A 24,738-nucleotide genomic window follows, 5' to 3' on the forward strand; every position below is an offset into this window, starting at 1 on the left:
TCCCTATGGCATGGAGGTTATCTTTTCTCCCATACTCCTCGCCCAGTTGGCCGCGGAGGTGGTGTCGGGCTACTACTTTCATCCTCTTGTAGATTTCAACCTCTTCTTCCACCTCAGTCTGTTTTTCTTCCTTCGAAGTCCACTCTATCCGTCTATTTGCTCCTCTGCCTCTCCAAGTAGCAGTCATTTATCGACCCCCTGATAAGTCCCTTTCTTCCTTTCTCACTGACTTTGATGCTTGCCTTTCCTTCTTTCTTGAACCTTCATCTCCTTCCCTCATTCTTGGGGATTTTAGCATTCATGCTAATGATCCTGCTGACTCTTATGCGTCGCAGTTTCTTGCTTTAACATCCTCTTTCAATCTTCAACTGTGCTCCACTGCCTCATTCACCAGATTGGCCACTGTCTTGATCTTATCCTCTTCTCAAACTGCTCACTCTCCAGTTTCTGTGCCTCAACTCTTCCCCTCTCTGACCATCATCTGATAACTTTCATACTTAAACACCCTCCTCCCCAGTCCTGTCCAATCTTAACCAATACATTTAGGAATCTTCAGGCTATTGACCCTTCTACTCTGTCCTCCAATGTTTCAAATCTCTTCTCCACCGCTATGTTATCCAAGTCTGTCAATAAGGCTGTCTCTTCCTATAATCATATTCTTTCCTCTGCTCTGGATACTCTCGCCCTTCCCATTCCCTGTTCTGTAAAACGTTCCAAACCCCAGCCTTGGCTGACCTCTAGAATCCGCTACCTACGTTCCTGTGTCCGCTCTGCCGAACCACTTTGGCTGAAATCCCGTGCCCATGCTGACTCCATACATTTCAAATTCTTGCTGACCTCCTTCCAGTCTGCTCTTTTACTTGCCAAACAGGACTATTACATCCAGTTGACAAATTATCTTGGCTCAAATCCTCGACGTCTCTTTGCCACACTGAACTCTCTCCTCAAAGTGCCTTCACCTCCAACCTCCCCTTTACTTTCCCCTCAGACTCTGGCTGAGTTCTTTCATGATAAGGTTCACAAGATTAAACTTGAGTTCTCAACCAGGTCACCTCCACCTCTCCTTCCCTTAGTCCATTCTCTCAACCCTCCAACCCCTGCCTCCTTTTCTTCCTTTTCTGAAATCACTGAAGAGGAAACTACACATCGTATTTCCTCCTCGAAACTAACTACCTGTTCCTCTGATCCTATTCCCACCTATCTACTTAATACTATCTCTCCTACTGTCATCCCTTTTATCTGTCATATCCTCAATCTTTCACTGTCCACTGTGACTGTTCCTGATGCCTTCAAACATGCCATACTCACACCACTCCTTAAAAAACCTTCAATGGACCCTACCTTTCCTTCCAACTATCGCCCCATCTCCCTCCTCCCTTTCCTATCCAGGATACTTGAACGTGCTGTTCACTGCCATTGCCATGACTTTCTTTCATCTCAAGCTATTCTTGATCCACTTCAATCTGGCTTTCGCCCCCTTCATTCAACTGAAACGGCGCTTGCTAATGTCTCCAATGATCTGTTCCTGACCAGATCCAAAGGTCTCTATTCTATCCTCATCCTTCTCGATCTATCTGCTGCTTTTGACACTGTTGAACACAGCCTACTCCTTGATACGCTGTCCTCACTTGGATTTCAGGGCTCTGTTCTTTCCTGGTTTTCTTCCTATCTTTCCCAGCGTACCTTTAGTGTATACTCTAGTGGATCCCCCTCTACTTCTATCCCACTGTCAGTTGGTGTACCTCAGGGATCTGTCCTGGGACCTCTTCTTTTCTCCATCTATACTTCTTACCTTGGTACTCTGATCTCATCCCATGGTTTTCAGTATTATCTTTATGCTGATGACTCCCAGATCTACCTCTCCACATCAGAAATCTCAGCCGAAATCCAGGCCAAAGTATCAGCCTGCCTGTCTGACATTGCTTCCTGGATGTCTCGGTGCCATCTGAAACTAAACATGACCAAGATCGAGCTTTTCATCTTTCCCCCTAAACCAACCTCTCCTGCTCCCCCATTCTCTATTTCTGTGGATAACACTCTCATCCTTCCTGTCTCATCAGCGTGTAACCTTGGGGTCATCTTCGACTCGATCACTTGGATTGGAATTTTGAACCAGAATGCAATGATGAGAGAATCCAATGGATCAATCAAATATAATTAGCATCAGAGTCAGAAGCTTAGGAGGTCAACGTTCAACAATGGCTATGACATCATAAAGGCAAATCGACAGCTATAACCATCTCAAATCACCTTGAAATGATATTACAAGACACTTTGACATCTCTTTTTAAACATGTCACTCATTTTCATAAATAGGGAGCATAATAAACTCCTGTTAACATGCCTACTTTATATGCCCTGTTTGCTTGTAAGGAAATGAATGTCTACATGCAATCAATTAATTATGGAGACATTTCTGATCATTTATGAGATGAAAACCTTTATATAGTTTCAAAGGCAATCAATTATGTATTCACTCCTCTCATTCAGCTGGTGCTAATTCACATGGCAGGGAAAGATCAGCATGATGACATCATAAACATTGCTGATTATTAGAATAATTCCATTAAGCAAAAACAAATTGACAGCTTTGTTTTATAACAGAAAATTATTGCCACCCCCTCTTCTTTGGATGGATATATAAAATGAATTAACACTAAAGAAGGGTTCAACTCCTGCTGGCACTCTTTGTATTCCTGGGTAAATCACTTCACCCTTTGCCTCAAATATATATGTAGAGGTCTGAAGCTGCAGTAAAATAAGTTTGTGTGCTATTTTACTACCAAAAAATTAATGCGGGAATCTCATAATAGTTTTGTAGTCACCTCACCTCACTATCTTTTAAAGGTGCCTATGTGTAAAAAACAGCCCCCACTTCCCTCCCTAGCACCAATCCTTGGTGGCCCAGAGAAAGGGCCATATCCCTCATTCCCTTATTTGGCAGCCTAAAATCTGGTAGTAATACCATAAGACTATATCTAGGGAACAGACTGTACTTTTTTGAGCAACCAAGGATATCTCCTGTCCCCCACTGATACCAGAGATGCCCTGGTTGGTGCTGAGAAATCCAAGATCCTGGGGGGAGGGGGGGGGCGGGGGTTCACAGAATTTTAGTATAAGGGGTCATGGGGTGCAAGAAAAGGAAACTTGGTCTTAACATTAGACTACCAAGGACTGCTGTGGGGAAGGGAGGAGGCAGGGAACTTTTGTCAGACCATGCCTGTCCCTTTAAGTCCCTTCCCAGAAGTATTGGGTCAAGCTGTACCAGATTGATGCTCTCAGTGGAACGTTAACAACATCTCTGTAAATGTTGTAAAGTTCCAGGAAAAATATAGCTTGCAAAATCTACTGTAAGCTGTAGTATTTGATTTGCAGATCAATGATCTATTTTGGATGCATTTGCTTATGACATATTTCATTACTTTTTAACTTGTGTTGTCCCAGGTTTTCATATCTTACAGTAAAGTAATGAATATTAATTGTTACAATGTGACAATGTAAGCCCTCTGAAGACAGGAAACCTTTACCTCAGTGGTCTTCACTAATTTTTAAGTCGGGCCACTTTCAGGCTTATTTTCGAAAGAGAAGGGCGTCCATCTTTCGATACAAATTGGGAGATGGGCGTCCTTCTCCCAGGGTCGCCCAAATCGGCATAATCGAAAGCCGATTTTAGGCGTCCCCAATTGCTTTCTGTCGTGGGGATGACCAAAGTTTCCAAGGGCATGTCGGAAGCATAGCGAAGGCGGGACTGGGGCATGCTTAACACATGGGCGTCTTCGGCCAATAATGGAAAAAAGAAGGGCGTCCCTGATGAGCACTTGGCTGACTTGCCTGGTCCATTTTTTCTTGTGACCAAGCCTCAAAAAGGTGCCCAAACTGACCACATGACCACCGAAGGGAATCGGGGATGACCTCCCCTTACTCCTCCAGTGGCCACTAACCCCCTCCCACCCTAAAACAAAAACTTTAAAAATATTTTTTTGTCAGCCTCAAATGTCATACACAGCTCCCTGACAGCAGTATGCAGGTCCCTGGAGCAGTTTTAGTGGGTGCAGTGCACTTCAGGCAGGCGGACCCAGGCCCATCCCCGCCCCCCACCTGTTACACTTGTGGTGGTAACTGTGAGCCCTTCAAAACCCACCAGAAACTCACTGTACCCACGTGTAGGTGCCCCCTTTCACCCCTTAGGGCTATGGTAGTGTTGTACAGTTGTAGGGAGTGGGTTTTGGAGGGGGTTGGGGGCTCAGCACCCAAGGTAAGGGAGCTATGCACCTGGGAGCAATTTGTGAAGTCCACTACAGTGCCTCCTAGGGTGCCCGGTTGGTGTCCTGGCATGTAAGGGGGACCAGTGCACTACAAATGCTGGCTCCTCCCACGACCAAAGGGCTTGCATTTGGTCATTTCTGAGATGGGCGTCCTCGGTTTCCATTATCGCGAAAACCGGGGACGACCTAAATTTAGGTTGACCTAAATGTTGAGATTTGGGTGTCCCCAACCGTATTATCGAAACAAAAGATGTTCCTTGCCCCTTCGCCTGGATGTCCTGCGAGGACATCCTCAGGAAAACTTGGGCGCCCCATTCGATTATGCCCTTCCATGTATCCAAATGAGCTGAAGAAGAGCTATTAAATATCTTCCAATGCTGGTCCATGACACTGCAGGCCAACATGTGTCAATGACATCTATCCCCATCTCCTGGCCTTCAAACTTTTCATTAGGAGGAGGTGGGTGTTTCCAAATGTATTCTCTTCGTCTATGTAGAAATTTCTTGTCCTTCAAGCATGTGGCTTTTCCTCTCATCCACTTCCTCCTTTCTGTCCTGAGCTTGGGTAGAGAGGCAGAGTAGTGGAAAAAAAAACAGAATGACAATGGGGGTCACCCCAAAGCTTTCCAAGTGCCACTATTAGCCCCTGGGCCTTGCTTTGAAGAACATTGTTCTACCTGAATGTAACTCTCCTTGATCTAATTCACCTTGATCTACCACCAATATTAATATAGTCTTAACATTGAGGAACGAGTAATTCAATATGATCAGGATTTTGATGCGCTGGGGAAGTGTGTGGATGTGCTGGACACAAAATATGATGATCTTTTATCTCGCATAGAACATGGAGAGAATAGAGCAGGGTGAAATAATCTACAGGTGCAGGGTGTCTCTGAGGAGCTGCAAGACCCATCTGCTCTCATGCTGCAAGTGTGCCAGCAGTTTCTCAGGACAGCAACCCCGACAGTGAAGCTGCCTACTATTGATTTTGAGCGAGTTCATAGAGTATTGGGGCCAAAGCTGGTGGGGCCTCTTGGACAGCAACATTAAATACCGGTGGCTGTACCCCTTCAGCTCATCCTTTGGCCTACTTAATAAAACAGATCAAAGTTGCCCAGCCTCCAGAAGCACTAACAACACTTAAAGAAGCTAAGTTACGGTATGATGCTATGTCGACATCCTTCACGGAGGAAGGAGCAGACTTTCCCTCTGCTAACATGAGGTGGCGGAGATATGACCAGAAGAACAGGCGGTATCGCAGCCCTCCCAGTACTACACAGCCAGCCTGAGTACTTTTGCGGATGCTGAAGAGACCACATCTAGATGCTGTTCCACGTATTGTAGAGGCCTGACTGTACTTTGAGGATCTATTGGAAGCATTGACGCCTATTTTGGACCTCCAGCAGTCCTGTTTGGTCGACAAATATTTTTTTATGCTAGCTAAGTGGAGAGCGTTCTTTTTGTTTCCTCTACCCCTAATCCACCCCCCCCCCCTCTTTCTCCCCCCCCCCCCTTTCTTTCATGATGGCGGGACACATTGGACATAATCTGCTCACTTTGAGACTTATGACATGTGGAGTTTGAACTGAGGGAGGGGGGTCAGGAGATGGTGTCTTTTCTCTCCTAGGCCTACTATAGGAAGCCTGATGACAGTGGAGTGGTGGGGTAGGTTTGGGGAAGGGGGGGAGGGGTAAAGGAGAAGCATGATGTGAGTAGGTGTGTTTGTGGGGTGAAGTGTGTGATAAGGGTTGTTGGGATGAATGCTTATGTAGAGTTCTGTGTATGACTTGGGGTAATTGCTGATGTGGAGATATATGACTTTTTATATATGCTATAGATCTTGAAATGTTGAAATGTTTGACTTTTAATGTTCTAGGCCTTAATACCCCAAACAAGAGACAGCTCTTCTTTAAAGAGGCGGAGAGACTTCAGATGGATATAGCTTTTATTCAGAAAATACATCTATTACCAAAGCATGAGGCTCTCTTTTGCCATAAGAGATATTCTAAGATATTATTTGCCTCCAACAGGTTGAAATCTAAAACTAATGGGGTGTGTATTCTCTTAGCTAACTCCCTTTCATCGGTGGTACATGAGGTAGTTAGGGACAAGGAGGGGAGGTATTTGCTTCTTAAAGTGGAGATTGATCAGCAGCTCTATACTTTACTTAATCTATATGCTCCTAATACAGAGCAAGGCCATTTTTTCGGGTCTCTTAGTAAGATTCTCCTTGCAAAGGCTGAAGGCCAGCAGTTGGTTGGTGGGGATTTTAATATGACCCTGAATGTGACGTGGGACAACACTGCTCGGGTGGTGAGTTATGGTAGGGCAGGTTTTATCATCCTAATGACACAGACTACACATTCCATTTGAGGGTTCATGATTCTTATTCTCAAATTGATTAGTGGCTGACAAACAAGGAGATGGTGGCGCGCGTACGGACTGTCATTATCGAATCGATGACTTGGTCTGACCATGCTCTGCTCCTTTTGATGCTTCTCCGAGACACCGGGTATCAGGGGAGGAGGCTATGGCGTTTTCTGGAGGCTTTGCTGCGAGACCCTTTACATGTACAACAGGTATAAAAAGACTTACTACTACTACTACTTATCATTTCTAAAGCACTACTAGACATACGCAGTGCTGTACACTTGAACATGAAGAGACAGTCCCTGCTCGACAGAGTTTACAATCTAGTTAGGACAAACAGGACAAATAAAAATAATATTTTGAGTTTAACGACTCAGAGGGGGTCTGTCCTGAGACTTTTTACGAATGTTTGAAAGCAGTTTTATTGGGAAAATATTTTGCTCTTGAGGTCAAATGTCATAGAGAGAGTGTCCAGCGGCATACTGAGATTCTTCAGCAGCTCTGCTCTCTAGAACAAGCTCATAAATATGGTAGAGATATGGCTTCATTGATATCCTGGATTGATAGGCTCCGAACGGAGATCAGGGAGTTTGATCTGGCTGCCATTAATGAGAAATTACTTGCCTTGAGACAGGAATATTTTGAAGGGGCTAATAGAGCAGGTAGACTATTGGCCCATAAGCTGTGGATGAGAGTACAATGCAATATGATTCTTAAAATCCGAGACGGGTCGGGCTGCGAGCATAGCACCCCGTGGTGATTGAAGAGGGTTTTGTGCAGTTTTACCAACAGTTGTATCGACCAGAATGGGAGTCAGCTCCTGAAGAATTAGATCAATTCTTTGCGTGTCTTGAGCTGCCGGGGTTAAACCCTACGTAAGCAGCTCACCTCTCGCCCATAACAGAAGAAGAAGTGGGATGGGTGATTAGAGATCTGCCCCAAGGGAAGGCCACTGGATTGGATGGCTTCACCTCAAAATTCTATCAGCTATTCAGGGGCCATCTAGTTGGCCCACTGGTTTGGTTGCTAAATTCCTTAAAAGACGGATCAGTGTTGCCACGGTCCTGGCACTTAGCCGGGGTGACCCTGATTCCCAAGCCAGGAAATGACCCCTTGAAGTGTGGATCCTATCACCCAATCTCTCTGCTAGGGGTGGACTATAAGATTTTCATGAAAATATTAGACAACAGGTTAGAATGCTATACGCCAAATTTAGTGATAGGTGAGCAATCAGGATTTATTCATGGGTGTCACAATATAAGGTGGATTTGTCATATAGTTTGGTTGGCCCATCAAAAAGATGCACCCTGGCACTGATTCTCAGTATAGATGCTGAAAAGGCCTTTGATAGGGTCTCCTGGCCATACCTTTTCCGAGTTTTGGAAGGAGTTGAAATTACTGGACAGTATCTGGCCTGGATTAGGACCTTATACGCACAGCCACTAGCAGGGTTGTGCTCTCTCACCAGTCCTGTTTGCCTTAGCTATAGAGCCCCTGGCTCATCTGGTCCGTAGTTCAGATTTGATTCGCGGTATCCAATGTGGGAGAATACAGAACAAGATTCTCCTATTTGCAGATATTTTGTTTACGCTCTCAGATCCCATGGAGTCCTTGTCAGCTGTGCAGGAAGTGTTGGAAGCCTTTGGGCACATATCAGGATTTAAGATTAATACATCTAAATCTGAGGTATTAAACCTAACGGTAGTCAAGCCAAAGTTGGGTCAGTTGAAAAGGCGTTTTGCTTATAGTTGGGCTGCTGATTCAATAAGGTACTTGGGGGTCAACTTGACGCCCACTTTAGAGGGCTTCTTTCATGCTAACTACCCTGGTCTTCTGCGGAAGCTGTGGGCAGATTTAGACTGCTGGCACAGTTTGCATATTTCTTGGTTGTGTAGAATACACACAATCAATATGGTTTTGCTCCCCAGACTCTTATACCTATTTGCAGCTCTACCGGTCCCTGTTCCTGATCAGTTTTTCCGTAAGCTGCATAGAAGGGTTTTTCAGTTTATCTGGCAGGGGAAGCCTACAAAGGTGCAGAGGTAGATTTTTTTTCAACATCGGAGAAGGGGAGGGATGGGGATGCCTAACTTTAGAGCCTATTATAAAGCTGCCCAGCTTAAATATCTGGTGAATTGGAAGTGTGATTGGAATAAAAGCTGGGTTAAGATGGAACAGTCTCTTATGGGGGAACACCCCGCTATGTGTGCTGCCTTGGTTGTCAGCACTGCTTCTAGGCAAGCTCTTATACACTGCCAATCCTATAATTACCCAGACCCTTAAGCTCTGGCACATGACGCATAATCGCCTTCTCCCGGGTCAAGCTTATTTTTCTTCCACCCCCATTCACTTTGCAGAGGGGTTTACCCCCGGTCTGGAGGATCGTACCTATGCACTGTGGGAAGGCAATGGTTTGTGTACCTTGGGGCAAGTATGGGAGAAGAGGCTGTGGGTGGATTTTTCAGATTAGAGGGAGAAATATGGGCTGGGCCAGAAAGATACTTTTCCATATTGGCAATTGGTAGATTTCATTCAGCATCGTGTTAAGTGGGAGCTGCTGATCTCGGTCACTCCACTTGAACAAGCGATGCAAGGGAGTAATGGCAGGGGATGTATATCATGTTTTTATAGAGCCCTGCCGGACCAGTTGCCGCCTCCCTTAAAATATGTTAGACAATGGGAGGAGGACCTGGTAATCCACTATACAGATTGTGAATGGGAGGTGATATATAAAAACCTTTTAAGAGTATCTGTATCTAGTAGACTAGCTGAGAATGAATGAATATAAACTGCTGTGTCATTGGCAACTCACCCCGGTACGCCTGAAAGCTATATATTGGAATGGGCCAGACAGGTGTTGGTGTGGGTGTGAGGGCCAAGGTACCTCTATTCATATATGGTGATCCTGTCCTAAAGCTCAGCAGTATTGGGGATGGATAGCTGGTTGGGTGTTGGAGGTTCTGGGGGTTCGGGTGACCCTGGCTGTGTCCACCTGCTTGCTTCATTTCGGACCCACTGAGTTGCCTGTGCGTAGTCAGCGACTGGCCCATCAGATTTTTATGGCAGATCATCTGCTATTAGCTGCAGCCTGGAAACAGTGGGAGGTCCTTTCGCTCCTTCAGGTCCAGAGTAAGATGAATTTTGTGTACCTTATATCTAAGCTTACTGCCCTTCGCAGAAATAGGCTAACACAAATTTTGTAAGCTATGGGAGGCCTATATAGCCTGGCTTGAGAGGTTGCCTAAGTCGCCTTGAGTGGTATGCAGTTTCCTTGAGTTTGAGGGAGGGGGTATTTGCACTACTCACATGGGATTTGGGGTTTTGATATACTGCAATATTACAGGGTGAGTGGAAGGGGGAGGGGGAGAGATAAGAGGAATACATTAGGAATTAGCAGTGTGAGCCACGTACTGAAGTATGACATTAGCCATGTAATTGTGAGGGATTGGGAAGTTTCATGTTCTCCATGTTTAGTTGTACTATGTTTAAAGTTTAATAAAAAAATACATAAAAAAAAAAAAAAAAGAAAATAGCAGTACTTTGTACAGTATATCCAGTCTACAGACTAAGCAACAGAGCAACAACCTTCAAGCACAAAGCTGCCATTGATGCTGGTCATAGTTTATGCACCTCAAAAGTTGTTTCATGGTGTCATACATTTCCTTCATATGAAGTGCATGACCAACTTGAATTGATGGCTACTATCTGAGATACTGTCAGGTACTTGTGACCTGAATTGGCCACTGCTGGAAGCAGGACATTAGGCTAGATTGGTTTATTCCAGTATGGCTATTCACCTGAAAGGGTTGATCCAGGCCTGGGTTTACCCCATTGCATGTAGGAACTTATAGTTCTGATTACCCCATTGTATTCCCTAAGAAAAACAAGTCCCTGCATGCAATGGGGTAAATCCAGGGCTGGTTCTAGCTGGCAACCTTAGCCAAAGATATATGCCAGTCATAACTTTAAAGCAGACCTCACATCCCACCTAAACTACTTACTCCAACAAGGTCTCTTCCCTAAGGAAAATGGCAACATCCTACTCACCCCAATTCCCAAAGACACAAAGAAAAAGACAAGTGAACTCACCAACTACCGCCCAGTAGCATCAATCCCACTAGAAGTCAAAATGATGGAAAGCATGGTAACCAAACAACTTGGTGATTATATAAACAAATTCTCAATCTTACATGAATCACAATCAGGTTTTCGCCCCCTCCATTGCATTGAAACAGTACTCATTACACTCATGGCCAAATTCAAGCAGGAAATAGCAACAGGTATTCATGTGGAAACTCAAACGCATGAAACCATTCTTCCCGAGGGAAACATTTCGTAGCTTGATACATCAATGGTACTAAGCCATGCAGACTACTGCAATGGAATCTATGCGGGATGCAAAGAACAACTCATAAAGAAACTTCAGACTGCTCAAAACACAGCAGCCAGGATTATTTTTGGAAAAACACGATTTGAAAGCGCCAAACCCCTCCGAGAAAAACTACACTGGCTACTACTCAAAGAACGTATTGCTTTCAAAATCGGCACCCTGGTCCATAAAATTATATACAGCGAATCCCCAGGCTACATGACAGACCTCATAGACCTACCAACAAGAAACACAATCGGATCATCACGAACATACCTAAATCTCCACTACCCAAGCTGCAAAAGACTCAAATACAAATCAACTTATGCATCCAGTTTCTCCTACATAAGCACACAACTGTGGAACGCACTATCAAAAGCCGTGAAAACAATGTACGACCACCTAAACTTCCGGAAATCACTAAAAACCAACCTGTTCAAAAAGGCATACCCCATCGACCCAACTTATGTGCCTAAACCCTGCAACACAATGAAACCAAAGCTTGTAATAGAATATGCATAACTCTTCCCTCTATACGATTCCCCAATGTGTCTAACACATGAACCTTATCCGACCACATCAACTCCATGTATTTGTTTCTCTACCGGAGATGTCAAATGCCTCTACGGTACAAGGTAAGCCACATTGAACCTGCAAATAGGTGGGAAAATGTGGAATACAAATGCAACAGATAAATAAATAAACAATTGGCAAACCAAAAATAACTCATTCTCCTGCTCCTGGGTATACAAAGCATTTAACTTGCTCTCTGACCCCTACTCAGCAAAGCAAACAGCCATTATCAGAGCTGCTGTTACTCACTTCAAGAAAGGACACTTTTTAGTCAGTCCTGGTTTTGAACTTATATCCCAAAAGCAATGTGGTATTTGTAATTCCCTATTCTACCCATCAGAGTCAGTGGTGGAGGTCTTATAATGCTTCAGGAGAGGAAATCTAGGACTGGCTTAACTGAGTAATTTGACAGCTGTACATTATTCAAAATCAGTTAAAACACTATTCTACATCAACTTAAAAGAATCACGTTTTGCATTAAGTATATTCTCTACAAAACTAAATATGGTATAGATTGGAACAACCAGGTGATTTGAAATACTATTGAGAATTATAGTGTATCTACTTCATAACCATGATGACTATAAAGTTTATTTCAATTACAAATTTGAAATACGTACTAGCTTAACATTGTTACTCCCATGAGATAGTGAAGCTCATCTACAATATTGGACCTTGTTCATCAATCAGCTTAGCAAGGCAACACTTTGCAATTCCAAAAGTGCTTAGTAATCATTAGCACATAAATACACTGCTAACCGTAACAGCTAAGGATTGAAAAACTGGATTTTACAATGAAGCCTTACTATCTCCTGGGAGTAGCCAAGAGTAACTGGAAGTGTTAATTACATTTTACTAAGTGTTCTTAACACAGAGGCTCTGTAACTGCCACTTGTGCTTTTGGGCTTTCCTCTCTTTTTTAGATTATGTATTGTACAACACTATGATGTACATACTTCGGTGACATTTAATCCATGGGAAGACAAGGAAAACAGAAATGTCCAAAAGACTATGGGGATAAATGCTTAAAGTCTATGAAATTCCAGACCTGCAAGCCCTAAAGCCAGAGGAAGACAGACAGTGTTGCTTTTACAGATGTGGTTCGGTGAGTCTCATGATTGTGTGATATGGCCATATCAGGTCATTATCTGTTTATGAAGTAAAGGACATACAGAAAGGGGACAACATAGCAACAATTGAAATACAGGGGATATGAGGAAAGAAGGAAGAACTGGTCTATCTCACATAAGAGGAGGTAACATTTCCATATACACGGGTATACTCTACAGACCTCAACACAGGCAGAAGTGATAGTTCAAGACATGCATGGGACTACAGTGAAGGAAGAGAAACCTCTGATGGGAGATTTTAATTTGCTGGATGTCAACTGGTCCTAACCAACTACGGAATTCTGAAGTCTTTCTAAAGCATTATCCCCAAGCAATTGGTAACAGAACCAATGAGGGAGGGATGGTACTGGAACTAGCACTTACATATTGGAAGAATGTTTCTCATGTTCACTAAGCTCAAGTGATCATGATATAGTTTAGTCTTCATAGCCCTTAAGGTGACTAGGTTGAAACCAGCAGGCTAAAACTTCAAAAGCTCGCTGGGCCAATGCTGGCTGTGTATTGTCCAAAGAAAACATATGAATCTGAGCAGTCAAATGTTGAAGCAATAAAATCCCTAGCTTTTAGGAAACAATTGTAGCTGTTTAGACTATTACAAATTAGGCCACTTAGCTATGCAGGTACCAGCACTGAATATTGGCATACCTGCATAACCCCGGGCTCCTCCCCAGTGCCGCCCCTGATCTGCCAGTGTTTTGGTTGGGCAGTCTGTGGGGATATTCAGCAGCAATCTCTTGTTAAGTGCTGCTGAATATTCCCACTTAGATGACAACAGGCAATTCAAGCAGGCAGAAGAGGCTCCTGCCCACTTAAATCACTTTGAATATCAGCCCGAGAGATACCAAGATTCATCCATTAGGACTGTGTCACACTCACTTGAGAACTCTCTCACTCTGAGCCCCTTCTCTCACTTACTACTGTGAGTGCACTGATCCTGACCACTATTTTCATGAGATACAATCCTAAATGAAGAAAAAACAAGGTGCCCAACTACTACTACTACTACTAATAGCATTTATATAGCTAGCAGGAAGAAAGCTGTGAAAGCCTTCCATGTAATGCCTCCCCCTGCCATATCCCTTTCCTTGCACCTGCAGATACATGTGCTCTGAAACCTATGCATATATTTTTAAGAAGAGCAATTTTTACTCCAGAGAATTTACTCATATTGTGGGAGATTCTATATATGGCACCTAAAAAAATGGCTCTGAAATCAGTGCTGACTAAGCGTATTCTATAATCGGTGCCTAGATTTAGGCCCTGATTTATAGAATATGTTTAGTTGCTATTTCCGTGCCTAACTCTATGCGCATCCGTTTACACCAACAAAAATATGGTGTAAATCCCAGCGCATAGATTTAGGTGCACTGGACCATATTCTATAACTAGGCGTGTAAATTTCAGAACACCCATGAAACACCCTTTTCCCCGCACATAACCATGCCCCTTTTTGCCTATGCACTTTAGAAATTTGGTGCACATCATTACAGAATACGCTTTGCAACTTCTGCGCCTAAATTCGAATCAGTGCCAATTGGTGCTCATTATTGCTTGTTAAGCACTGTTATCAGTGCTCATTAGCTTGTTAAGCTTGTTAAGTTATGCACATTTTGTTATAGAATCTGCGTCAATTTCAGTGCGGATCTGTAGGCACCCTATATAGAATCCAGTAATTGCCTCTACTCAGAAGCTACAGAGCAAAGTAAATATTTTTGCTGCTTTTTTCATTTCCTAAGTAAACTACACTTAAATATTTATCTTTAGACTTATACCCCGGGCAGACCATTTAGAAAATCTCACTCTTTGGCCTCCATTCTCAATCATTGAGATGGTAAATTTCAGTCTTTGGGATAGTTCACTATTGACATCTCAGAAAACAGTAGTAGAATTCAAGAAGGTATTGATTAAGCATATGGGAAGGCAACAATCAACAGGGCCCTAAGGCAATATTAGTGAAATTAAATTTAGAAGATTGGACAGGCCTTTGGATTATTATCTGTCATCATACTGTATGCTTCTATATTTCATATGAAAGCTAAGAGAAGTGTTGCTAGCTCATGGTTTTGTCCTAGGGAAGTTGACCTAAAGATTAAAGTATTGGGCCTCTTTGGTTCTTTCTTGATTCTGCTGCACTTTTGAGACATCTGAAAAAATATTAAACTCTATGCTTAAACATTTGCAAAGGAAAGTTGATGAGAAACATCAATGAGGTAAAGATTTTCACCTTCCCAGAGTACCACACTCCCAAGGGAAAATTAAACTCAACTGTGTAAAGACACAAACCCCTTAAAACAGTCCACATTTACTGATACCCACCATGGTATAACAGAGCCATTAAAAATCAGTCTATATTTAATAAAATTAAATGCAAGCACATTTTAAAATAAAACCTTACCTGTGGTATGTCCCAGTCTTTCATTTGAGTGCTGTGTAAGGTCAATTGTCCTATCAATCTGAAACATTTTTAAGTCTTCTTCATCTAAGGCAATATCTCCCCAAAAGACAGCTTGAAATAAAGAAAAAAGTTTGATTACAATAAGAATTCATACTCTAGCCATATTTTCTTCAAAAGAAAAACACACCTTGTTTAAACTGCATATATGTCCATTGAAAATTAACTAGGAAATAATCATGCGCCCAAGACACAATCCTCCCATAGGAGTTGTTTGACAAGTCCGGGCTATCAAGAAAAAGCCTGGACCTGTGAAACATAGGGGCCGGAGGCCTCCCCATCCCATCCCCGACCAAGAAGGCCCCCCCCCAACAAGCCCCACAAGCCTCTCGACACGGGGAGGCTGGAGGTCCGGTGGACTTCCAATCCCCCCCCCAAACCCCCACTGACAGAGCCCTCCTCAAACTCCTCCCAGACAAAGAGGACTAGAAGGGTGGAGATCCAATGAACCTCTAGCCTCAAGCCCCCCCCCCAGTGGTCTAGCACCCTCCAAACCTCACCCCCATACCTCCTCCTTCCAGCGCCACCTCCAAAATGACAGCACCCTGACCTGCCCAGTGCATTTTGGGATGAACTAGACAGGGCTTCCCTACCATAGCAGTGCATACTGGGAGGTGCTGGGTGGGGCTTCCTTACCTAGCCCGGAAGTTAATTGGCGTGTCTTTACAACGTGTCTTGGTGGGATTACGGACATCAATGTAACAGTGACCATATGGTCATGGTCTAAAAAAGACTAGTAAGAACTATATTAACCTTATCTTACTTTCTGGCTGTTTGTTGCTGTTGCTAACATTTTCACTTTTTATTTTGTTTGGCTTTTTTTTATTATTTTGCAAGAACTGTTTTTTTTTTAGTTTAGTTTAATATTGCTTGCTTTTATTTTATGACCTGGCTTTCTAGAAATAAAGTGCATTCCTCCTTCAAATTTCCATGGGATGAGCCTGCAAATAGGTGGGAAAATGTGGGATACAAATGCAATAAAATAAATAAATAAATAATATCTTTCATGGGTTGGTAAACAAGTGAACAAATGTGTTTGAAAGTTTATTTATTAATTTTTCATGCTTTGTATCCCGCTCATCCAAGATTACGTTTGTCCACAGCAGGTAACAATGAAATAGTCAAAATTAAAGCAGGCAATAACAGACAATTCTAATCAAGAAAAACTAAACAAAAAAGAAATGTCCTTATATGAAACGCCAAAAATATCATGAACAACATAGGTAACATAGGAGTTGATATTCAAAGCTAGTTAACCTAATAAAAGAGCCTCTTGTCCATTTAACTGGCGCTGAGCAGGCCCCAAGGGAGTATTCAGCAGTATTTATCTGAATAGTGCCACTGAACATCCCCTCTGGTAGTTAAAGCCTAAACCAACTATTGTATGGGCAATCCAGGGATGAACTCAGGGCAAAGTAGGCACTTAACCAGATATGTGCCAATATTAAGCCCTTAACCTGTTTATTTATGCGGTCCTATTTGGTCAGGTAACTTGAGTCCTATTTTTGGCCGGTTTAACCATAAGGGCTGAATATGTTGGCATCTACACATACCTGGACATAGCCAAGCTGAATTTTGGTGTTGCAGTCACATTAAAAACAAAAACACTGAGTACTGTTGGCTGAATTACCCCCATAGTAAATGATGGCAGATAAAGACCAGCATGACCCATGGCCCATTCAGTCTGCCAAGAAATGTGCCCAGGGTTATACCTGCTGTTCTGTTAAGGTTAGCCTCCTCTCCCCCCTCCTCTTGCCATATATAGATCCTCTGTGTTTTTTCCACACCTTTTTGATTTCTTTCATTGTTTTTGTCCCCATCACCTCCTGTGGAAAAGCAACTGGCAAAGAATTCCAAAGACAGTAACCAGCCATTGAAAATACATAGCCCCAAGTGGAAGCCAACCCCACATAAGGAACCACAGAAACCAATATCCCTGAATTAGGTGACCACAAGTTTCTGACAGGTACCTGTGAGAGAACAAGGTGCTGCACATATGAGGGCCACATCATCATGCAATGCATGCAACAATAAAAATAAAAAATAAAAAACTTAAGTAACCTGCCAAATGATAAGTAACTGAGGGCTAGGTTTACTAAGTGGTGCTAAGGGTGCATTAGCATTTTTAACACGCGTAAATGGTTTATGCACATTAAACGCTAATGCGCCCATAGAAATGTATAGGTGCTTTAGCGTTTAATGTGCCTTAAATTTACAGACGAGTTAAAAATGCTAACGCACCTTAGCAAACATACCCTTAACTTAGCAATTTTAAGAAGGGGGTTATGTGGTCTGTTTCCCCACAATTAATAGTCTTGCTCTTGCATTCTGATTCATTTGAAGGGCACTCAGCACACACACAGGTGCCCTCATGGAACTGGAAGTTCTTACAAATTCATTTGTGGTAAGTTCAAAGTGGATTGTCCAGCTATACTAAATTGTATCTTTCCTCTGCTAGTTTACAAATTCAAGGACATATGTATATTACTGATTCCTTGGCTCTTCTTGAAAGCACATTACACTTTATGAAGCAGACACGACGTGTTCATGAACAGCCTGTGCTTAGGCGTTGCTCATCTCACTCATGAATGAATCAGCTGAGTAGTACCAGCAAGAAGCAATCTGAAGTCTGTTGCTCAATGGAAGAAAGATGCTATTCTATGAAATTATGCAGGACAGTAGGTCTTCTGCATCCTGGTATAGCCAGGGTTGAGGATGCTGCAAAAAGCGAGTATGAACATAAGAACATAAGAGTAGCCATACTGGGTCAGACCAATGGTCCATCTAGCCCAGTGTCCTGTTTTCCAAACAGTGGCCAAGCCAGATCACAAGTACCTGGCAGAAACCCAAATCATGGCAACACTCCATACTACAAATCCCAGGGCAAGCAGTTGCTTCCCATGTCTGTCTCAATAGCAGACTATGGACTTTCCCTCCAGGAATTTGTCCAAACCTTTTTTTAAACCCAGATACGCTAACCGCTGTTACCACCTCCTCCGGCAAAGAGTTCTAGAGCTTAACTATTCATTGAGTGAAAAAATATTTCCTCCTATTTGTTTTAAAAGTATTTCCATGTAACTTCCTTGAGTGTCCCCTAGTCTCTGTACTTTTGGAACGAGTAGCAAATCAATTTACTTCTACTCATTCTACACCACTCAGGATTTTGTAGACCTCAATCATATTTCCCCTCAGCCATCTCTTTTCCAAGCTCCCAAAATGATGAGTGCCTCCTTCAGAGCAATTCTATAACACACGTTCTCACAGTTACACGTGTATTTCATTAGGGGACCCTTTTACTAAGGGACAATAAGCCCAACACGGGCTTATCGCTCACTATTCCGGAACTACCACCAGGCTATCGCAGCGGCCCAGTGGTAAGTCCCACCCCCCAGTGGTGTCATTTCTGGTGCTACAAAAATATTTTTGTAGCGCTGGTGTTTACCCGGTTACCGACAGGTTAGCACAGGAGCCCTTACTGCCATCTCAATGGGTGGAGATAACTGCTCCCTCCTAAAATGGCCACACGGTAAGTGGTTCACTTACTGCATGGCCATTTCTTTAACAAAAAAAAAGAGTCTTTTACCAGCTGCAGTAAAATGGGCCTCAGCGTGGGTCAAAAACATGCGCCGATGCTAGCAAAGGGCCCCCTTTTACTGCAGCTTATTTATTATTATTGTATTATTTTAGAACTAACTCATGCTACTTTGGCATCTTAGGTATATTAAATATTTCCCTGCTCCTGGAGGGCATAAAATATAAGGGCCCAGTATTCAAAGGATTTATGCTCCTAACTTGAGGTCCTTTACTAGGTTGTGGTAATAAATGGCCTTTTAATGTGCCCTTATGCAGATCATTTCCGTACATCAAAGCCATTTATACCACAGCTGCAAAAAAATTCAATTTTCTATTTATTTCATTAATGACTATTCCTAATGTTGCCCTTAGTGTGTGGCCATTTTTACAAATTACCACAGGAGCAATTACCATCATCTGTTGTGTAGGCTGTATTGGCTTCTACATTATCTCTGTGCTAACTAGTTAGCACATGGTAATGAAGATGCGCTAACTGGTTAGCACAGGAACATTCGCTCTAAAACCTGACACCCTGCCACAAAAAAAATAAATTAAAATAAATTAACATGTGGTTAGCGTGCGCATACCCCAAAACTAATGTGGAACCCACATTAGGTTTTTTTTGTGTTAGGCACATTTTTTGCACCTAACACAGCTTAATCAAAGTACTCCTTTGAGAGTTATGCTCCTAACAATGGTGGACTGAGCATTCAGGCAAATAGACAGTGCCCGAGGGCCCACAGTCTCTTTCCCCCACACACTATAGCTTGCTGAGCCCCAGTGGGCCTTCCTTGGTCCCACCTTGAAGGTCCCTGGTGGTCTAGTGGCCTCTGCAGGGGCAGGAAAGAACAAAACTCTTCCCTGCCCATTGCTGCTATGCTGCCTGGTGCATCAGTGAGAGAAATAAGATTTGAACCCTCCCTTCCCTAGAGGTTTGTCTGATGCTCTGACCATTAGGCTATTTCGCCACTTCATAGGTGTGCAAACCCTCGCTAGAGAAACAAAAGTATGATGCACGCTGTTTGTATATAGTAGACTCATTCTGTAAACAATCTTTCCAATTATTTTTTCCCATTTATTGAACACATTCTCTTCTAAAATTCCTACTTGTTCCTATTTTTCCAGACCCACAGACCTCAGGGTTCACGGTTTTGGAAATAAAACTGCAACATGTTGATAGTCAATATAAGAACAAGTTGAGACAAACAGACCAAGATGCTGATAGTTGTAAAGAAACCTGTAAAGAAGATAAAAAGAATGAGCTGCAAAAAGAAGCAAACAGAGATGCAATTAGAAATTATCCAGGAGCAAAAATTACATTTTCCTTCATGTTATGAGAGCTGGAGAAAGACAGAGAAATGCAGTGATGGAGGACAGGAATTATTTCAGTATAGGTCTTCACCAGGATGTAAAGCAAAGAAAATTGTAAGAAAGCGGAATGAAAGGAGAATGTCTACAAAAAGAGAAAGAAGAAATGCTCTAAGGGCTGATAGAGAGAGCTCAGATCTCAAAGTGGGATTTAGGAGTCACTCGGGGATAACGTCACTAGAAAACTCCAAAGTCTGAGGGGAAAAAATAAATGTCATAACGGTGTAAGGAGTTCACTATGGGAAAAAATGATCATTTGACTTGTAAATGTTAATATTTTGAAAAATTTTAAACAAGAAGTTTATGCTGTATATAATGAAAAAAGTTAATGACAATAGGGATTGAGTTAAAGGGAATTTTATAAGGTTGCATGAATGAAATGTATATGTAAAATATTAGAGGGAGATTTTTTTTTGTTAATGATTTTGCTAAATATATTTTCCCTTCCCTGTACAAATGTAACCTAAAGGGTTAAATGTTTTGGTTTTGTTTTTGTTTTTTTACCTTGGGGCTGCCAGGCTGGATGGGTTCAGCATTAGGCTGCCAATTAAAAACTGTACAGCAGAGCCAGAGAGCTGTGACTCACATGCGTTGTGGTTGCTTGGATACAAGGGAAGCATTCCAATGCTGGTGACACTGTCACTTCTGGAGAGGCAGTTGGAAGGGAACCTGTAAGGAAGAGGTGGATGAGGTGGAAGATGTCTGAATCAGTGAAAAAATGCTTAGTTTAAGGAATTTTAGAGTAGTGTGTGAAACTGAGGAAACAGTGTCAGTGAGAGTACATGGGTTCCATGTAGTAAGGATAGTGTGTCTGGGTGTTCAGTCGAGAATGACAGTGGGATAAAGTTTGTCCCCATCCCCACAAATTCTGTCCCTGTCCTGCCTTGTCCTTAAGATCTTCAAACCCGGCTAACGCTATCCTTGCAAACAGAGAATTGGACTATTAAAGCTAAATGACTACTTTCTTTACTCAAAGTGTGCATACCTTGAGAAGGGTATCATTATTTAATTGAAAGAGTTATACTTATCGGAAAACTGTTTTATTGGTGTTATTCAATATCAGAATGTTAAAATCCTGGAAAAGGAATGTATAAATTGATATTTGTTTGACTAAATTAGAATTATATTTTTTTAACTTTTAATTATTAACGTGATGACAAATACATTTGTAATGTCAAGTTCTCTGAATGGTGTTGAGTTTACTGGGAAACCCATTGCTTTAACTTGTTAACAACCATTTTCTTAAATTGTAATACCATTGCTCCACCAACAGGGGGTTTACATTATTACATATGGTTTATTACTGAAAACTACTTGAAAAAGCAACATGTAAAGATCATAGGTACAAAATTAATTTAGAACACTGAAAACTGTTCTACTGTCATAGAGGAGGATGAAAGTCTCTTTTGGAGAAGACCATAAAGTCTCTTTACAGCAGATTTTACAAGAGCATTGAGAATAAAGCCAGTGCAAGAAAGTTAAGCAGCATTTACATCCCACTACTGACACCAGTTTTCAAGGACTATTTGCAAGAGGTAATAGGTTGCTACCTAATTATCTTTCTAACTGGTACACTTTGATTTGATTGTTAAAATTACAGCAGACTGAGTTGTAAACTGCAGTAAGAAACCTGTTCTGCTTCAGATTTGCTGCTACAGAAAAGAAGGGGCAGATTTAAACATTTCCTCCACATCCAAAAGGGATTTTTTCCAGTATAAATTTGTGCCCTACACTGGGACAGTTTGATATATTCCATCTTTTTAGACATCAATTTCAAAAAATAGGGGTTGATATTTAGTAGCACTTAGCCGGGTAGGAGTTGCTTCTACCCAGTTAATTGAAGCTCACCAAGGCCAGCCACTGATTTTCTGCAACACTATATGGATAATGTAGTCGAAAATCATCACTGACCACTTCCCAGATTATCCCCTCATTGTGTAACTTGGCACCTAAGTGGAGTGCAGGAGTGGAGTGGAGGAGTAGCCAAATGGTTAGTGCAGTGGCCTGAGGAACTGAGTTCAGCTCCCACTGCAGCTGCTTGTGACTCTGGGCAAGTTACTTATCCCTCCAGCACCCCAGGTACAAAATAAGTACCTGTATATAATATGTAAACTACTTTGATTGTAACCACAGAAAGGTGGTACATTAAATCCTTTTTTCCTAAATGTACGCACTATTTGTGTGCTTATATCACAGAATACTAGCACTTATTTGGGTAAATGTACGCTCCTGATGAGCGCCCTTGCCCCCTCCCGATCCTTTTTTTATTTTTATTTATTTTTGTTTTTCTGACGTCCTTTGGACCAATCACAGCGCTTTTAGCTCTGCTAATGCGCTGGGATTGGCTCAAAGTTTCACTTTACGATTTTTCCTGGCACAGAGCTGTCCTAACGAGAGGTCCAGACCTCTCGTTAGTTTTCCTGCCTTTTTCCTGCGTAAAGGCAATCGGAAAAGGTTAGTGCATGTCGTTTCAATGGGGTTTTCACACTAATTGCTCATCTCCATTCCGTTTTCGTTAGCTGCTGGCTTCCTCGGTAAAAGCCCTTTGATGCATGCAACGGATCAAATTTTCCTCGTTGGAGAGTCATTAAAGGCTCATTTAGCTTTAGTGCATCTGCCTCTAAGGCCTCCCACATTATGGACACACTAAACAATTAGTGCAGTGGTAATTTCATTGTGCTAGCTAAATAGCACGGCCATGCCCATTCTTGACCCCTGACACACCTCTTCCAAAAAATGAGAAAAAAATACAGCATGGATAGCATTCATAGATGGCAAAACTCGCAAAGAACACATTCAACAATAGGCCATTTTCCTGTGTTAAGCACACATTAGTGCTTAATGCTGCTTAGTATAAGGGACCCAAAATCTTCTACCTAAAGACACCAGTAATTGTAAGACTTGTGTAATAAACATAATATTTTTGACACTACTATTCAACTGAAAAAAAAAATCAACATGCCCCCCTCAAGAAGTTTCTATTCTACTGCTACTTACCATCTTTTTAGTGCTACTAGACATACAAAGCGTGTACACAAACACGTAAGAGACAGTCCCTGTTCAACAGAGCTTGCAATTTACAGAGCTCAAAAATGAGAACTACAATTTTCAGTAAAGAATACAATTAGGTTGGGTTTTAATCAAGAACAGTAACTTGTTTTAGTATGTGCTAGATGAAAAATTTGGTATTGAACAATGCTTTATATCATGCCCCAGGGGACTTGAGTAGAATACCATTCATCTGATGAACGAGATCTTGTTAATTTATTGTCTTACTGATGATTTGGGGATTCAAATTATCTGCGTGTGGGCATTTGGAAGGTGTTGGTTAATTCAGCACCACAGCTTGTAATTCTTTTACTTATCTTTATTTTTTTATCAAACTTTGAAAGCTAAATCAAGGCACAAGGGCCATGGACTAGATATACTGCCTTTCTGTAGTACATCCAAAGCATTTTACATAATCTATACAGGTACTTTTTCTGTCCCCACTGGGCTCACAGTCTAAACTTTTGTAACTGGGAGAAAAGAGGGTTAAGTGACTTGCCCAAGGTCACGAGGAGCTGGAGTGACAATTGAACCCAGTTTCCCAGGTTCTCAGCACAATGTTCTAATGATTAGGCCACTCAGCAGGATAAACAAGTAATATACACCTTTCTCACATATTCAGATTGTATTGAAAAACAGTTAATATATGTCTTCAATCAAAGTTTAAGAAAATATAAATTTGCCAATGTTAAACTCACCTTGCTGGAAATACTTTGCTACCAAGGACAGCTCAGTGAGGGGTAGGGTTCATTTGTGTCACCATGAGCCAATGATAACATGTGCGATTACAATGTGTTTCACTCTCATGCCACATTTAGAAAGCTAATGCATGCGTCATCAGCATAGCAAATAGCACAGTAGCAGTGCAATGAAAGAATTCAGCTGGCAACTAGTTTCCAATTCAGACCATAAACACATTACGTTCAGAATATGGAAAAGTGAAGTAAATGCCAGGGGCTGAAATACTTGTTGTTCTCCCATCCCTGCATCTTGTTAACTCGCAAATTCCTGTGCTTGTTCTTGCACATAACTGGCTAGAGCCACCTTGCTCCAGTGCTGTTCACTAAAGGCAGGGTAAATCCATTTCACATACTGCATCTCATTCAAAATGCCAACAATAACCTCCAGCCAAACGAAACAACTATCTAAAGAATCCTGTGCCTCTATTGAAAGAGATATTTTCTAACCCACTAAACCCTTACTGGTCACAGATTACTTAATCTGCACTTAAAAATGGAAACAATATTTTACATATTACCACGTTTCAGGAACTTCAAAATACAAAGGCTACAAAAATAAAATTGCAAATGTTTTTCTCTTTCTTTTCTCTGTTGGTCTTATTCTTAATATTTGTTTTCACTTTTGTTCTGATACATACATTGTAGGGGCAGCATTCAGAACCACCTATGTGGTCAGCATCACATGGTGATAATATTAATGGTTTCAAAATACTGTTACTGGATATAATATGTCCAAGTTGATATATATCAAAAATGGATCTGGCTTATTTTCGAAAGAGAAGGGTGCCCATCTTTCAACACAAATCAGGAGATGGGCATCCTTCTACCAGGGTCACCCAAATCGGCATAAT

The 24,738-nt window shown here is 42.0% G+C and overlaps 1 protein-coding gene across 1 annotated transcript in view; it reads right to left on the minus strand.

Moving 5' to 3' along the window:
* TLL1 (tolloid like 1) overlaps positions 1 to 24,738 on the minus strand; it is a 499,423-nt gene that overhangs the window by 304,140 nt on the left and 170,545 nt on the right. The window contains exon 2 of the mRNA XM_030191579.1: positions 15,102 to 15,212. Within this exon, the coding sequence (XP_030047439.1) occupies positions 15,102 to 15,212 (111 nt within the window). The remainder of the gene's footprint in view (positions 1 to 15,101; positions 15,213 to 24,738) is intronic.

Source organism: Microcaecilia unicolor, chromosome 2, assembly GCF_901765095.1.
Source record: "Microcaecilia unicolor chromosome 2, aMicUni1.1, whole genome shotgun sequence".
NCBI lineage: Eukaryota > Metazoa > Chordata > Amphibia > Gymnophiona > Siphonopidae > Microcaecilia > Microcaecilia unicolor.